Source organism: Carcharodon carcharias, chromosome 9 (genome assembly GCF_017639515.1).
Source record: "Carcharodon carcharias isolate sCarCar2 chromosome 9, sCarCar2.pri, whole genome shotgun sequence".
NCBI classification, from domain to species: Eukaryota; Metazoa; Chordata; class Chondrichthyes; order Lamniformes; family Lamnidae; genus Carcharodon; species Carcharodon carcharias.
The window spans coordinates 39,359,804-39,378,212 of NC_054475.1; the positions used below are offsets into that span (position 1 = coordinate 39,359,804).

At 41.8% G+C, this 18,409-nt stretch overlaps 1 protein-coding gene across 2 annotated transcripts in view; it reads right to left on the minus strand.

The window, feature by feature from the left end:
* Positions 1-4,782: 4,782 nt before the first annotated feature.
* Positions 4,783-18,409, minus strand: part of LOC121282009 (cysteine and glycine-rich protein 1-like) — a 33,931-nt gene continuing 20,304 nt past the window's right edge. The window contains exons 3-6 of one of the 2 annotated variants that reach the window (XM_041195323.1): positions 16,771-16,923; positions 12,120-12,249; positions 9,358-9,451; positions 4,783-8,340 (exon numbers count right to left, since the gene is read on the minus strand). In XM_041195323.1, coding sequence (XP_041051257.1) covers positions 8,257-8,340; positions 9,358-9,451; positions 12,120-12,249; positions 16,771-16,923 — 461 coding nt within the window. In that variant the 3' untranslated portion in view covers positions 4,783-8,256. Of the gene's footprint in view, positions 8,341-9,357; positions 9,452-12,119; positions 12,250-16,754; positions 16,924-18,409 lie in introns of both variants that reach the window. The other variant, XM_041195322.1, reaches the window with a different exon arrangement.

Here is an 18,409-nt window from a genome sequence, read left to right on the forward strand (position 1 = left end):
AAATAATGGGGTACCTAGTAAAGTAGTTAATGATGACGATGGAATCAGTGTTATGGATGTGAAAGAGGTTAAATGGGCAGGAACCTCCTGTGTAATCAATGGTTCCTTGTGCTGACTTGGCTTATGCTCTTGACATGCCTTGCATTTCTTGATGACGTCTTCAATGACATTGCTCGTACCCGGCCAACAGACTCCCTTTTCATCCAATCTACGCCCATGTGTGAGTGAGTGATGGTACCTATGTTTTCCACTAAATTGACGGTGTGAATCATGTATTCGCCATTCTAGTCTCTTCGTGAAAATTATCATGTTTTGGTTTGTCAGCCGCCTCATTCATATGTTTCTGACGGGATACCAGATGGTCATTCTTAATGCTTGAAGGTACCCGTTTTATATGGTCTGTTTGGATTAGTGCACGCTGTTTTGTGGCCTCATCAGCCTTTGCCCTATGGCACTGCTGTTGCCAATGGCCCTTTTTGCCACATGCTTTACAGAATCGCTGGAAAGGTGGGCATTTCCTTGGTGCATTCAGAAGGCCACAACTTCCACATGGTGTGTTAGGTTTGGGTACTCTAGCGAGTGTGTCAACAATTGGGGTGGTACCTAGGACTTGTAAGCTCTGTCAACTTGCAAGGATTACTTTGTACTTTCATCCTTGAGTAGTTCTTTGATGCTATCTGTTCTTCTAAGCTGATCTTTCTGGAATTCTTCCATGGCAGTGGATGCAATCATCAACTCAACAATTCTGTCTGCTAGCTCTGTGTTTGAAAGATCAAAGTACGTAGTTTTCTCTGCATCTGCTGATGAAGTGGTCTATGGGTTCTATAGGCTGTTGTCAAAATGACATGACCTCTAGTCGATGATATGGAAGTTTAGCCTGGTACTGAACTGGTCTTCCAATTTAATCCATCTCTTTTGGGGATCCATAAGCTCTTTTGCTGTTTAATCCTGACATGTTCAGCTTATGTAGCCCGTCATTCATAATTGCTTGGTGAATTTTTATAGCTTGCTTTTCTAGTTCAGATACACCTGAAACAGGGAACCATAGCTCTGTGCACTGATTGAATATTTTGAATTGGATAGTAGGGCAGCTGCATTCCAATTTAAACTGGGGAATTTTGTGGACATTTAACCTTCCTTCTCTTATAGTACCTAGGATAAATGTCATTATAACTGCTTTCACGCGCTTTTCCGATGCTCCGCCCAGTATAATCGCGGCTTTCCCTGGTCCAAATTTTATGAAGCTTTTTGTTTGTTTTTTGTTTTGCTGGACTCTCCCTTGCTCACTATTGATACGGTCCATACCCTGGTCACTTGCTTTTCCTGACTGAACTAACCAGGTGCTGGTCCTCTCGGCAAGCCAGCCTACTCAACACGAGGGACCTGTCTTTCCTTGAGCACAATTTCTGCACTCTGCCTTCAAAGCCTTTCTGTGCATTCGCCACACTGCAGTTGAAACACTCCAACACTGCAGTCTGACCAGGCGTCAAGGGTCATCTCATAGACTCATAGACATTTACAGCACAGAAGGAGGCCATTCGGCCCACCATGTCCACAACTATCTGACTAAATGCATTTTCCTGCCTTGGCCCATATCTCTGGAGGCTATGGCAATGCAAGTGAATATCTAAATACTTCTTAAATATTGCAAGAGTTTCTGACTCAACCACCCTTTCAGGCAGTGAGTTCCAGACTCCCACCACCCTCTGGGCGAAAACATTTCTCCTCAACTCCCCTCTTAGCCTTCTACCTCTTCATTTAAATCTATGCCCCCTGGCTATTGATCCCTCTACTAATGGAAAAGTGCCTTCATATCCACCACATCTATGCTCCTCATAATCTTATACATCTCTATCAGGTCCCCTTTCAACCTTTGCTGGTCCAAGGAAAACAACCCCAGCCTATCCAATCTTTCCTCATAGCTCAGACCCTCCAGCCCAGGCAGCATCCTGGTAAATCTCCTCTGCACCCTCTCCAGTGCAATCACATCCTTCCTATAATGTGGTGACCAGACTGCATGCAATACTCCAGTTGTGGCTTAACCAATGTTTTATACAGTTCCAGCATTACCTCCCTGGTCTTATATTCTATGCCTCAGCTAATAAAGGCAAGTATCCCATATGCCTTCTTAACCACCTTATCTATCAGCCCTGCTGCCCTCACGTATCTGTGGATATGCACACCAAAATCCCTCTGATCTTCAGTACTTTCCAGAGTCCTATCATTCATAGTGTAATCCCTTGCCCTGTTAGCCCACTCCAAGTGAATTACCTCACACTTTTCTGGGTTGAATGCCATCTGCCCACCTGACCAGTCCATTGATATCCTTCTGCAGTTTATGGCTATCCTCCTCAACATTTACCACCCTGCCAATTTTCATGTCATCTGCAAACTTCTTGATCGCACCCCCTACATTTAAATCCAAATCATTTGTGTACACCACAAACAGCAAGGGCCCCAGTATCGAGCCCTGCAGAAACCCACTGGAAACAGACGTCCAGTCACAGAAACATCCCTCTACCATCACCCTCTGCTTCCTGCCTCTCAGCCAATTTTGGATCCAACTAGTCACTTTGCCTTGGATCCCATGAGCTCTTACTTTCTTGACAGTCTGCCATGAGGGACCTTATCAAAAGCCTTGCTAAAGTCCATGTAGGCTACATCAAATGCATTACCCTTATCAACACTTCTGGTTACCTCCTCAAAAAATTCGATCAAATTTGTCAAACATGACATTCCCTTAACAAATCCATGCAGACCATCACTGATTAATCCATGTCTCTCCAAGTGCATATATATTCTGTATCTCAGAATTCTTTCTCGTAAGTTCCCCACTACCGAGGTTAGACTGACTTGCCTGTAATTTCCTGGTCTATCCTTTCCTCCCTTTTTAAATAATGTGACGTTAGCAGTCCTCCAGTCCTCTGGCACCTCACATGTGGCCAGAGAGAATTTAAAAATTACTGACGGGGCCCCTGATAACTCTTCCCTTGCCTCTCTCAACAGCCTGGGATCCATCTCATCCAGACCTGCAGATTTATCCACTTTTAAGGCTGCTAAACCAGTAGTACCTCCTCTCCATGTTAACTTCCTCTAATATTTCAGTTCTCCACCCTGATGTCAATACCTGAGTTTCCCTTTTCCATTGTGATGACTGACACAAAGTATTCATTAAGGACTGTTTCCATGGCTTCCAGGTCCACACAGATTACCTCGATGGTCCCTAACTGGCCCTTCTCTTTCCGTAGTTGTTCTCATGCCATGTAACATGATCTAAGACTGTTCACCATGTCACACGTGTACTGAACTTTGCTGCCAGGCTGAGCACTGACATGGCAAACCTGGAAAAGTCTTCTATTCGCCTGGAGGAGCATCCCTCTACTTGGCAAGTGGTAAACTTAGATACACATAACTCAAGAAATTCTCCCAGGTGCATAGTGAACACAAGAATTTCCTGGAATATAAACTATTTTCAAATTCTATTGCACATAATTATACTTATGTTTGCAGCCAAATAAGTGTGTAAGAATTTAGCTGGTTCCTTTTATCCCTAATATTTGTCAACTTTTTAAAGAAACATTGAACATTTAAATGGGTATACATGGCATACATAAGCAGAACTTTTAAAACATGGCTCATATCTTTGTGAAACAATTTCAGAACATTAATGTTGCACATGTCATGGCCACAGTCACTTTCAAAGCCATTGCATTTGGTTTCTATTTAATGACAGGAATTCCTGATGATAATGATCTTAACAAGCCTATTGGTTACTGATTTCCTGTTCTGAAACACAACAGTGAGTTGCACAGGAAGTCAGACTTGGAAAATTTAGCATGTGCTTTGGGTACTTATAAACTGAACTGTTACTTCAATTAAGCCTTCTTATACAGTCTTAATTAGTGTTATTTCTTACTTTACAAATTAGATTTGCTTAGCTTGGAAATCATCTCATTTCTGTTCTTTAAATGCTGAACTTAAAAATTTGAACTGTACTGATGCATATGCATTCCAATAAAGCATGTATATGTTTATACCACTGTAACTGAATTAAGAAGGCTATACAATCAGGAATATGAGAATAGGAGGGAGGAAACGGAGGTAGTCAGGGAGAGGGAGAGATAGTCATTCATCTTTGATCATTTGAGAGATAACAGCTTGGAGATTCCTCTTGTGCAGCACCAGACCATTAAACTATAAATGGACCTGTACAATAACATGAAAGACAAAGAAAATGGATGTAGCTTTGCTTATATTCAGTTTTATTGTAGTTTTAAGAAAATGGTGACTACTGTATGTATTATAAACAGCAGTTCTGTATTTGCAAAGCTGTATCTTTATTCATGATAGGGTGAAGTTAGTTAGTGTAGCAAGCATGTTTAAAACATCAAGGGGTAGAAATTCATCTTGAATGGTAACGCAAAACAGGCTACCTGTTCAGCAGAGCAACTGATATTCAGAACAATTTAGTCAATGGAATTAAATATCAGGTGCTCTCTATAATCAGTGGCCAATCCAAAAACATCCCTTGTGTGCCACACCTGAGATATATTTCTAATCAAGACTCTATCAAACTTGCACTGAGCTGGGTTGAGGCAACTTTGTGGGTATGTGTGGAGAAGTGTATAAAAATAAATTTTAAATCCTATAGTTGAATGTAATATTGTAAGTGAATTAATGAAGCTTGGCCTAGTTGTCCATAATTTTGTGAATATCCTAAAAGTAGTGATATAATCAAGAGGAACTTTGGTTTCTGTTTTACAAATCACAAAAAGCAAAAGCACCATTTGATTTATTTATTACTTAAAATCTGCTGCAAACAATGAGACACACAGAATTAAAGTAAAGTAATGGTATGTGATTAGCTGCTGTCACAGGTTACAAGTATTATAAATTGCACACATTAGCATATAAATATATTGCAATATGGTACATAGAACAGGAAGGCAATATTTTAAGAATAGTCCCTGCTTAAAGGTAACATTTTTAAATGATTAATAGACATTGCAATTAGAAGTTTTCACTAGCACCATGGATGTTAAATGCATCAAGCAAAAAAAAAACTCATAATGGAGTAGAGAATCATCTTGAGCCACAGCAAAAAAGTCCAACACTTCCTGCCCATTATGTGCCCCATTTGTTACTCAATTCCATTGAAGTCAATGGAACTGAATATGGGGCAAGGAAAACTATAACAGGTGCCAGATAGGATGCCACCCATGATGAATATCTATCTCAGTGTGTTCTGAATATATCATTTCTTGGGGATTAGGATATAAAAAGTAGGCAATACTTGCTTCACAAAAATGTGAATTCTTGCAAGTTGGCACAGGGGCCTGGAGTGAGGAGACAAGGCATGATCCCACAGGATTGAGCAACGGTCAAGTGTTCCCCTTCATGGAAGGTGTGGGGGTCACAGTGGGGAAAGGCAGTGAACACTAAAACCACAACTCTAAGTGTATTGGGACACTAGGGTTTGAACCTTGGATATTTTACACACTTTTGCTGAGTACTCCATTGCTGAGCTCCTTCGACTCTAGATCTGAGTCAGCAAGATCAAGAATTTAAAATTGTATTGTCCTATAGGGAAACAAAAACTATGGTACAAAGAGCAACAGACAAATCATCCAAATCCTTTATACTTTTTCTAAACCACAGTTTTATTGATGCCATTTAGAAAGCTTCTCTCCCCTTAGGAGATAGAAGATACATTGTGAACTAATACTTGTGTGAACTAATATCACCACCCACCCCACCCTTAGTTTGCCAAGTTTTAGTCAACCCCTTCCTGTATGTAGGATTCAATAATGAAGAGAAAGATGTCCTTCCTTCTCCTCATGTTAATACGGAGTGAGTATCTAGCTCAAAATTAAAAATCTTGAAACGTTGGTCCTTTTTGGGTTCTACAAATTGGGATTTTAAAAAAAAAATTCACGAAAAATACCGAGATGCACAAAAAGAAAAAAAAACACAATCACTTTGTTTGCTGTGGGAGGGTTCCAACTGGTTTTTAATAAACCGCAGGAGTTTTAGAAGTCAATGCTTTTGTGCACGTGAAAAAAATTAAAGACGAACATGTTCAAGGGAAAAAGTATAACAGATAAAAATCAATGAGCACAATTATTTGCTTACAAGCTAAAACTGAGTTTTAATTTGTAAAGTTTTATATGCGATAGCCTGTGAATAAGAAATCCATGGTCCTACCTATTTGGAGCTGGGTTTACATTTAATTTCCAAAAGGGGAAAAAAAGACAAGAATTTAACCAAATGCATCTTCCAGGATCTCAATTTTAAAAGTTAGTAGGATTCTTCTGAAAGCAAAATACTTGTAGTGGTGCATTGTTCACTCATTAGGCATGGTGTTAGCATAAGATTTGGTTATTGAGCTACCATCTGATAAACCCCGTTGGCAAAATTTACTTCAATCATTTGAATTTCCAGTTCCACAAAATTTATCTGTTCAATATTGTGCAACTAAATCTAAGTAAACCCAACACTCAACAATTGCTTATTTTATCCTTGTCACACTCATTATTTGGAAGAGACACTAACATTGATAAGTAAAAAGACTTGGGGTTGGGAAAGATGTGCAGGTTTCAGGTGCCAAGCCCCACACTCCGACTTTGCCAGTATTCTCCTACAGCACTCATCAGGACAATACACGTTGCAGCTCTACTCATACCTCTCTCCAGCAAATTCACAACCCCATCAAAATAGCCAATATTCACCCTCACCCTCCTGCCCTCTCACATCCATGCCTCACAGTCACCCTCCACAAATGTTGTCTTTTCCTCCTCTCCACACAAGCCATTACTAATATTCATGCACCTCTGCTTTCTCTCCCTACAGGGCAAGAGAGCACATTAACTTTCCGAGAGACAGAGATCCAGGGAGGAGGGTACTATCCCTACAGCGACAGGTGTCTTGTAAGCCACGCGCAATACATGTTCACCTGCTTTATTTGCAAGGTAGTCTTGTTCCAGGAGGCTGCAGATGTCAGCAGAGACATGTAGTGAGCATCCGAGCCTCCTGAGTCACTGCTATAAGATACAGAGAGCAGACCCTCTGCCTGTAGGCCCTGAGTTAGGGGGTCTCACCTCCTTCCAGCTGGATCTCAGCAGCCATACCCTCTGCCCTGTGGAGGGGCATGTGGCTAGGGAAAAGGTAGTTGGTGCTGTTGGCAGTGGTGTAGTTTTTGTTCTTGCCCTCAGAAGTGCAAGGTACATCAGCATAAGCTGTTCTCATTCAGTGGCAAAGGCTGGCAGTACAGAAGTGTAGCTCAAGGTACATGAAGTGCCAGATAGGCAAAGTGCCTTGGCATGAACAGCAGTCTCTTTCCAGCTTGTCAACTTCACCGAAAATGTCTTGCCACTGTTCACTCAAGGGTGACCATGGAATTGGAGCGAGAGGATAACAGGGTGAGGGCGACACTGGTAAATTGCTGCCAAATTTGGGAAACAGGTCTGCTAGCTGAGAAATCCAGAAAGGAGGGTTAAAAATAGCTCTTTGGTTTTTTAGTTAAGTTAATAACTCAACCGACAAATCCAAAGGTTCCCCACTTGCCTTCAATCCTGCCTCAAAAACTCAGAATAAGGTCCCAACGCCAATTTCAGCATGTTTAATTTCCCACGTGCTCTCTCCCCCTCTTGCCTAGAAAAATTCCCCCCACCAACCCCCTCAATTAATTTAAAATCAGATTGAAACTTGGTTGGTCTGTGCAAGCTAACAAACCTCCAATAGTCCTCTCGAAAATGACCCATACTACTATAGCATTCATGACGTTGTAGTGCTACAATAACATGCAGGACAAGACAGACAAATCTTTTATTATAAACTAAGTTTTGATTTAGTGAAATAGTGCAGAGCAAAACTTAAGTACAGAGTGGCAAGAATTGTAACTGTCAAGACCTTGCAAATCCAAACGACTATGTCACCAATCACTGGCAAATTCAATGCACTAAAACTAAATTTTTGGACACGTTAGATCATCAGTTTTCATTCACTTCTATTTTGTTATTTTAACCTTAAAACACTAGTCATTGGATTTGGATAACCACTGTGACATTTAGAAATGGCATACGAAGTAGCTTGTGCCAAGCAATACAGAAATTCTAGAAAACATTTGTAGTTTAGAACACACACAGTGTTGTAACTGTACTACTACTACTACTACTGGAACATTGAAATTCAGCAAATACATTGTAGCCAAGGTCTACACAGGATTAAAGTGTGGTTTGCTTCAGGTTCAGGTTTTCATTATGCTTTATTGGGTGTTGGCAAGTGCACCAGCTCCTTGACCAAAGCCAAATCCTTTAGGTCCAAAACTTTTGCTGTAACAAGCTATGGAAGAAAAGAAAATTCAAATTATGCAAACTGTTAAAAAAGAGCTTTACGATTATTTAATGCACATTTAAAAGATCTGTAACTATGTGAAATCAGTTTCCACACCAGTAGAAGAAATATATTTAACCCGAATGATTAATTCCAAAAGCTCAAGTTAAGTCAGGCACAAGAGGGAGAAGTTAAATGGAATATTTTTACCGAAAGACTAACAGAATTATGGAATAAGAGGGCCATTGAAGCAAATAATACAAATTGTTTCAGGAGGCAGTAAGATGCTCAGTTAATTTATTTGTGCCCCAAGCCCTGCCAACAGCCTCTGATTATTGCCCAACTCCACTCATGAGGAATGGCCACTAGATAAAAAGGTACTGAAGATCATTCATTGCTTAAGAAACTTCAAGTAATGTTCACTGAATTTGGAGGATGGATAAAAGGAAATTTAGTACAGCAAGGATTAAAAGAAAATGTGGATTATTACTGTAATTACTTCAGGTACTACACTAGGGCAAATTCTCAAACTTTTAGATAGATATTCTGAAAAGATTCCAAGGTTTCAACACAAGGATAATACATTGAGCCAAATTGCCCATACTCTACATTAACTCAGAATAAAAGTTCTGTCCATATAAGAGAGACCTATCACCATGAGAGGCAGGTACATTAGGTACCCAGTGAGGAGCCTTATTCAAAATGTCTTTGCCTCAGTCTTAACAGGGCACGACTACCAACTTCATTTTGAAATCGTCAATACCTGTTAATAAGAGAAAGAAGTCAAAATTGGATGGGGAGGAACATTATAATCTTGATGACCTAAATTTTCACAAGCACTGGCAGCTCTTCAGCAGCTGAAGGCATTGCCAACTGAAATTGGTTGACTCGGATTGTGAGAATTTTAAAAAAAAAATCCCTGCAATGGACTGATAATGTTTGGAATATTAATTAGTTTACTTATTTCAGATTTCTCCAAAGACAACAATTTTGCAATTGTAACTAACAATTAAAACAGAATCAAACCTTTGCAATAGATCTCGCCATCCTTGTCAGCCAACGTTGTGGACTCCAGGCCTTTCCCACATTTAGCACAGCGGAAGCACAGTTTGTGCCAGGCCTAAAATAGGCAAAGACAACAAGAGAATAAAGACAGGACAATTAAACAATTAGGACCATAAAAACTTTATTGGCACTACAGAAACATGGCATTAATACATTATACGGCTGATGGAAAGAAAAAGCCTAAGCCATGTGGAGGAAAAAAATATAAGACAACAGGATGTCATCAACCTGGGGGAGAATTTTCTCCCCTTCGTTGGGGGGGTGGGGGGGGGGGGGGGTAGCGGGCAAGCGTGCAGCCAATCGCCACCCACAACCGACTACACGTCGCCATTTTATGTGGGTGGGCCAATTAAGGCGCCCCCAGCACGACGCATACCCGGAAGCCCTGAGCGCTCCCTGTGTAGGCAGGGGAAAGTAGGCCGAGTCAGGGTCAGCGCTCTTTCACGCATGTGCATGAAAGAGCGCGGAAATCTGCTCGAGGCACAGAGCTGCCTCAGGGAGATTATTAAAATTTTTCACAATCAAACTAATCTCCCTGAGGCAGCTCTGTGCTGAGGAGATATCTGCGCTCTTTCGTGTGCATGCGTAAAAGAGCACAGGCCCCGACTCAGCTTATTCCCCCTGCTTGCACAATGTCACATGTCACATGTCAATGAATTTTATTGAACTTGAAAAACATTCACGAAACCTCATCCCGCCTTTGGATGAGGTTTCATGATAAATGCGAAGGCTGCCTGGGCTCTTCACCTTAAGGCTGAACAGGCAGCACCATTAATTAGTTTAATTGATATTAAAATGGCCTTAACAGGTATTTGACAGTTCGGCGGGCGCACAGCTGACTCCGGTGCGCGCCCGCTGAACTGAAGATCTGAATGATGCGCAGTGACTCGAGATGCACGCCCAACATCACCACGTGTCAATTTACGCATTGGCAAGTGGGGCACGCCCCACTCGCTGACCCGAAGATGCTGGCCCTGGTTTCTGTCGGTTGTTTTTTTAAAATTTGTTTTTTTTTTTAAAATTCATTCATGGGATGTGGGCATGACTTGCTAGGACAGCATTTATTGCCCACCTCCAATTGTCCTTGAGAAGGTGGTGGTGAGCTGCCTTCTTAAACTGCTGAAATCCATGTGGTGTAGGTACACCTGCAGTGCTGTTAGGGAGGGAATTCCCGGATTTTGACCCAGAGAGACAGTGGAAGGACGGTGATATACTTCCAGGTCACAATGGTGAGTGGTTTGGAGGGGAACTTCCAGGTGATGGTTTTCCATGCATCTGCTGCCCTTGTCTTTCCACATGGTAGTGGTTGTAGGTTTGGAAAGTTCTGTCTCAGGAGCCTTGGTGAGTTCCTGCAGTGCATCTTGTCGATGGTACACACTGCTGCCACTGTGTGTCGGTGGGGGAGGAAGTGAATGTTCGTGGATGGGGTGCTAATCAAGCAGGCAGTTTTGTCCTCGATGTTGTTGAGCTTCGAGTGCTATTGGAACTGCACTCATCCAGGTAGGTGGGGAGTATTCCATCACACTCTTGACTTGTATCTTGTAGATGGCGGACAGGCCTTGTGGGGTCATGTGGCGAGTTACTCACTGCAGAATTCCTAGTCTCTGACCCGCTCTTGTAGCCAAAGTATTTATATAGCTAGTCCAGTTCAGTTTCTGGTCAACGGTAACCCCGAGGATGTTGATAGTGGGGGATTCAGTCATGGTAATGCCAGTGTATGCCAAGGGGTGATGGTTGGATTCTCTCTTGTTGGAGATGGTCATTGCCTGGTACTTGTGTGACACGAATGTTACTTGCCACTTGTCAGCCCAAGCCTGGACATTGTCCAGATCTTGCTGCATTTGCACATGGACTGCTTCAGTATTGGCGGAGTTGTGAATGGTGCTGAACATGTTTCCCCACTTCTGACCTTATGATGGAAGGAAGGTCATCGATGAAGCAGCTGAAGACGGTTGGGCTGAAGACACTATCCTGAGGAACTCCTGCAGCGATGTCCTGCAATTGAGATGATTGACCTCAAAAAAACACAACCATCCTCCTTTGTGCTAGGTATGACTCTAACCAGTGGAGAGTTTTGCCCCAGGTTCCCATTGACTCTAGTTTTGCTAGGGCTTCTTGATGCCACACTTGGTCAAATGTGGCCTTGATGTCAAGGGCAGTCACTCTCACCCCACCTCTGGAGTTTAGATCTTTTGTCCACGTTTGAATCAAAGCTGTAATGAAGTTAGGAGCCAATTGATCCTGGCAGAACCCAAACTGAGTGTCAGTGAGCAAGTTATTGCTAAGCAAGTGCTGCTTGATCGCATTGTTGATGACCCCTTCCATTACTTTACTGGTGGTCAAGAGTACACTGGTGGGGCAGTAGTTGGCTGGGTTGGATTAGTCCTGCTCTGTGTACAGGACATACTTGGGCAAATTTCCCACATTGCTGGGTAGATGCCATTGTTGTAATAACAATCTGAATTTAGTTATTCCAAATTGTGAGTTCAGAGGAGTGCAAATAGCACCTGTGTCACTTTGTTTAAACTATTTTAAATTGTTGGATAATTTGAACCTTTTGAACAAAAAAAAAAGTTGCTCCAACACAAGTAGACTATAATTAACTCAGTTTTTCTTTTTGAATAGTCATTTTTGTTTACTACCTTGAACTATGTAACCATGTAAAAAAAACTGTACAGAAAACAGATTACCAACTTCTATTATTTTTAAACAAATTCTATTACCTTGCCAGCTCCAATAATTTTCTCAGCAGCATAAACTGACTGTCCACATCTAGAGCACTTTTCTGAAGTGCCAAACTTCTGAGCAAACTTGGATTCATTGACGTTGGTGGTGGGGCAATGAGGTCCAGCTCTGTAAATGCAAAGTTAAAAGTTGAAAATTGGAATTTAGAATAGACCATATCTAAACTGCGGGGGCGGGGTGGGTCCCACACACCGACGCATAAAATGACATGCAGTGATGTCGGGCATGCATTCCCAACGTCACCGCACGTCATTCCGATCTTTCGTTTGGTGGGCGAGCACCAGTCAGCTGCATGCCCGCCAAACTGTCAAAGGCCTGTTAAGGCCATTAATAAACCAATTAAACAAATTGACAGGGCTGCCCATCCAACCTTAAGGTTGGACGCGAAGCAGCCTTCATATTTTGCCTGAAACCTAATCCACAGAAGGGGGGGGGGGTTCATGAAGGTTTAGAGTCAGAGTCATAGATAGAGTCAGAGAGGTCTACAGCACAGAAAAAGGCCCTTTGGCCCATCGAGTCTGTGCCAGTCAAACAAGTACCTAACTATTCTTATCACATTTCCCAGCACTAGGCCCATAGTCCTGTATGCCATGGCATCACGAGTGCACATCCAAATACTTCTTAAATATTATGAGGGTTTCTGCCTCTACCACCCTTTCAGGTAGTGAGTTCCAGATTCCCACCACCCTCTGGGTGAAAAAATACTTCCTCACATCCCTTCTAAACCTCCTGCCCCTTACCTTAAATCTATGCCCCCGGTTATTGATCCCTCCACCAAGGGGAAAAATCCCTTCCTGTCTACCATATAAATGCTCCTCAATTTCATACACCTCAATCATGTCCCCCCTCAACCTCCTTTGCACCAGGGAAAATAACCCCAGTTTATCCAACCTCTCCTCATAACTAAAAGTCTCCAGCCCAGACAAAAACATCTTGATAAATCTCCTCTGCACTCTCTCTCTAGTAAAATCACATCCTTCCTATAATGCGGATTCCAGAACTGCATGCAATACTCTAGCTGTGGCCTAACCAGCATTTTATACAGTTCCAGCATAACCTCCCTGCTCTTATATTCTATGCCTCGGCTAATAAAGACAACCACTGAGATTAGACTGACTGGCCTGTAGTTCCCTGGTTAATCCCTTCCTCCTTTCTTGAATAACAGTGCCGCATCGGCTGTCCTCCAGTCCTCAGGCACCTCTCCTGTGACCAGATAGGTATTGAAAATTATTGCCAGCGCCCTGCTATCTCCTCCCTTGCCTGGGATACATTTCATCCGTCCTGGAGATTTATCTACTTTTAAGCCTGCCAGACCACTTAGAATCTCCTCCCTTTCTATGCTAATTTCTTTCATTATATCCCAGTCCTTCTGCCTGATTTCCATACCCACATTGTCCCTCTCATTGTGAACACTGACAAAGTATTCAATTAGAACCCTACCTACTTCTTCCAGCTTCACACATAAATTACCACTACGGTCCTTAATGGGCCCTACTCTTCCGCTAGTTATCCTCTTAACTCTTAAATACACTTGTAAAATAATTTTGGATATTCCCTTATTCCACCTGCCAATGTTTTCTTGTGCCCCCTTTTTGCTCTAATTTCCTTTAAGTTCCCCCCTACACATTCTATACTCCTCTAGGGCTTCTGCTGTTTTAAGCCCTCAGTATCTGTCTTTTCCTCTTTATACAATCCTCCGTATATCCCTTGGCATCCAGAGTTCCCAGGTTTAATTGAATAAATAAATACTTCTTAAATGTGTCCCAGCTCATGTGACACTGTCACATGAGGGGGCATGAGTAAATTATTTTTAACTTAACTTTAAACTTCAAATCTGAACTTAAACTCCGAGGCAAGACCCGACTCTCCCTCCTCCCACACAGGTAACGCTGAGCGCTACCGGGCATGCATCATTCTGGGCGGGCCTTAGTTGGCCCACCCACATAAAATGACGGTGCACAGCCGATCACAGACGATTGGCTCCTCACCCACTCCCGACCAGCCCGCCAGGCAGAAGATTCTGCCCTTAATCTCAGAGGAACTTGTCTGTATTTGAAAACCCAAGAGGCTGAGACAAGGAGGATTGATCTGGCTCCATTTGCCTCCATGCTGAAGCTCCATTGGTGAGAACCTCAAGACATCTATTGGGACTAGCGACCATTCCTCTGCATGAGGTAGCACCAGATCTACACCATCAAAACCAGGCGAACTTTATCTTTATGAAGTTTGTTTCTTCAACAGCCCTTCTCTGCAAAGATCCTATTTGTTTTCATGTGCGCCCATGTGTGTATGTGTATTGGGGAATTTTAAAAGGGATAGTTACACTTCCAGGTTACAAATTGTGTTAACCAGTTCTTGCAACTGGTTTTAAAAAAAGTTTGATTTATTATAAAATCAATCATTGCATTTACTGAAAGCAGCCTGGTTAAAGTCTCTTTAATTCTGGGTCTAATAGTAGCAAGAGGTGAATCATTGGCCACTTTGGTAAGTTAATTAAACATTTGCACTAATGGTATGACCTGTGGAGTAGTGGGGCTAGATAAACTGTGCACTCCTCCCACTCTGGTCGTAATAATGCTCAAGACTTACGGGCAGAATCCCTCTGCCTGTCGGATGGGCCGGTCGGGAGCTGGCATGGGCGGGTGAGGAGCCAATCACCACCATTTTACGTGGACGGGCCAATTAAGGCCCACCCAGCGTGACACACACCTGGTAGTGTTCAGCACTACCTGTGCGGGCGGAGGGGGAGAGTGGGAGCCTGCGCTCTTTCACGCGTACGCACAGAGCTGCCTCAGAAAAAAAGTTCAAATCAAAAGTTGGAAAAAGAGGAAAAAATATTATTCAGACAAGTCCCCTCATGTGATATTGTCACATGAGCTGGGACAGGTTTATCAATTGTCATTAAAAAATTTTATTTAATTAATCAAACCTTCATGAAACCTCATCCTGCCCATGGATGTGGTTTCATGCAAAATGCGAAGGCCGCTTGGGCACTTCACCTGCCCGCCAGCCTTAAGATTGGATGGGCAGCCCTGTCAATTTGTTTAATTGGTTTATTAATGGCCTTAACAGGCCTTTCACAGCTTGGAGGGCGTTCACCGGAGTCAGCTGCACGCCCGCTGAACAAAAGGTCGGAATGACACGCGGTGACGTCGGGACACACGCCCAGCGTCACTGCGTGTCACTTTACAAGTCGGCGTGCGGGCCCAGAAGAGAAAATTCTGCACTATAAGATGCAACTTTCAGCTGGGCCTCTGAATATTGTTTGCTCATCTCAGGTACAAGGCTGCTTAATATGCAGATCAGAATCTTATTTCACTTGCACAATCCTATATTCAAATTTTGAGGTTCGAAGGCCTGGAGTATTATTTTTGGAAGAATTCATGAGGACAGGAAGAGTAAGAGGCATCTACATAAAAAAAAGGTACCATGGCCTGTTGCCAGGCTGTATTCCCTCTGGGCTCAGCAACCCAGCTTAACCTGTCATCCAGCACAGCATAGGAGCTGGCTGATTTCTCCAGACAGAGCCCTGGCAGAGTAGCCATTTAGCACCTGAATGCTGTCAGTGACAGCATTCAAATGAGTCCCACACTCAAATGTGTCAGGCTTTATAGGATGGGCTTCAGACAAGCAAAACAGCCAATTTACCTACAATGGTCAGAACCTCCATACCCAAGACAAAACAGGTTCTGAGATTCATTTTTTGAATGAAACTGGGTTCATTCATTTGTTCCCCATTCACCCCCGAAAAAAATCATAATAAAACCTCAACAGGCATCATTAATTTCTGCATCGCCGATTTAAACATATTTTGCTTGGTTTTGAACTACAACTAAAACGCAACAGTGCAACCATTATTTTCATTCTATTCCTTTATTCACCCAAATTACAATGAATGAGTCTGAGCTGAACTCCTCTAACACCCAACTCCTTATTTAAAACAATCGGGCACATCTTTTACAACCATTGAGAGAATTGAGGGAAAGTTCTTTCATTTTAAACTTTTAATTTCAAATTAAAATGTAAAGTGACAAAGCAACACAAATGTGATAGAGAGCCAATAACACAGGGAAAACTACAGCGGTTTAATTATATTTTAAATGTACTTTTCTGAGCACAATGTTATTAATTAAAGCATCTTAGAGGTAAGGTTAAATGAAACTATTCAGTAATTTAAACAGCTCAAGAGAGTTGATAAAAATACTTCATGTTGAGACACGGCAAAGAACAAGTTAAATTGAAAAATCAGCAAAAAGTTGAGACACATGAGAATGCACAAGTCATTAAATTAGCAGAAGACTAAGGCCATGATCACCTCAGCAGTTGATTACATAAATTAGCAGCCTGAAAACTCATTTACCACAGGCAGAAATTGGGAACAAATGAGATTGCTGAGGGTAGCAAAAAACAGCGAGGGATAAAAAGAGGGCGAGGCACTATGTAAAGCAATGCACAAGCTTATAACCAAATGAGTTTGGAAAATAGGCATGAGAAAAAAGGATCATTTGACTAAAGCTATGGTGTTGGTTGAAGAGATCATGCTCAGGCTTGACTGAATTTTGCTCAATTCACTGTAATATTGCAATAAAGGCTGTAGATTGAACTTCACTTACTGCACAGGTTTTATACCCTGATTTGCTCCAGTGTCCATGTTCAGAGTGCCTGCACCCTGGCCATAACCATAGCCTTTGGGTCCATACTTTCTTCCATAGCATGATTTACAATAGATTTCATCTCCGTGCACAGTTAATGTGGTGCTGTCAAGGTTCTTCTTACAGGCCACTAAAAACAAACCAGAGGATTATTAACAGATTGAGTCTTTCAGCACCTGGTATATGGAATATAGCATAGAAGTGGGATAATCAAATACCTAGTCACTGACAAATCCAAAAACAAGTCTGTGCACATAGCACCAGGTTATGGTATGCTGCTGTATATTTCTGAATAGCAGCGTTCCACTGTTAAATCGTCTACTGTTTACTCCAATAGCACCAGTTACAGTATCAGTGAAATGATGACCACTCACTAGGATACAAGCAAAGAACTGCGGATGCTGGAAATCCAAAACAAAAACAGAAACAGAAATACCTGGAAAAACTCAGCAGGTCTGGCAGCATCGGTGGAGAAGAGCACAGTTGACGTTTTGAGTCCTCAAAATTGAGGACTTGAAACATCAACTGTGCTCTTCTCCGCCAATGCTGCCAGACCTGCTGAGTTTTTCCACTCACTAGAACACGCTCCTCGCCTCGAAAATAAGGTATTTCATTTATTTCACTTTTTAATTGTACAAACAAGATATTCCTATTGTCTGAGACTTACAGGCTCATCAGAAAATATCAGGACATATTTTTGGTTTCTTTTAATATTAACCCAAAGCTGCCCCTTTTTTGCTGATTAAAAAGTTCCTTCACCCTGCTACCCGACCAAGTCTACAACTGCCAAATTATCAACTTACCAATTATTTAGATTTTGGAACCAACTGTCCCCTTCCCCACTTGAATACTGATGCAAGTTTCTGCAGGCATGCCAAGTCTATTTTGTTATACAGTCTGTGATATATTTTGTTTGTTTTAAAAGTCAATATTAAAACCCATTTTTGCCATGGGCACCAAAGTTATCTCTTAGCTGGTAAATATAAAGTGCTGTTACCCTTGCAATAGATTAGGATTTATCAAATCAGCACAATCAGATTGCCTTTCATATCCCATCCACACCCCCACAGAGGCATGTAACTCAAAAGATGCACTGACACCAAAAAAAAGCAGGAGGTAGAGATTATTCCCCAAGCCTATTTCAAATTCCAATTACATTTTTTGGATGAATCTCTATGGTTCTGAACTTGCAGTGCAAATTTGGTTTGGCTACAAACTACAAATCTCTGCCAGTGCAATAAAAAAAATTGGAAAGCCTCATGTTTCATAACTTAAAAGAAACATTATTTACATGACCAAAAGCAGCTGCACCCTTAAAATGCTATTTTGAGTCTCTTCTGAAACATTTCCTCCTACATTTCAGAGGCAAGACATTCTAGTGCTTAAACAAAACTATTAAGATTGTTCTCAATGATGAGATGCCTGCAATGCAGTTAATTTATTTCTCCAAGTTAAGATGAGATAACACCTTTGCAAAAAATTTATGTCCTCATACAGCTACTATACATTTAGTAAATATACATTTAGAGAAAATGGTACACAAGATAACCTTTTACAATTCATTTGCCTATTTATGTGAACTCAGCTATTGATTTTCAAATTTAACAGTACAGTTC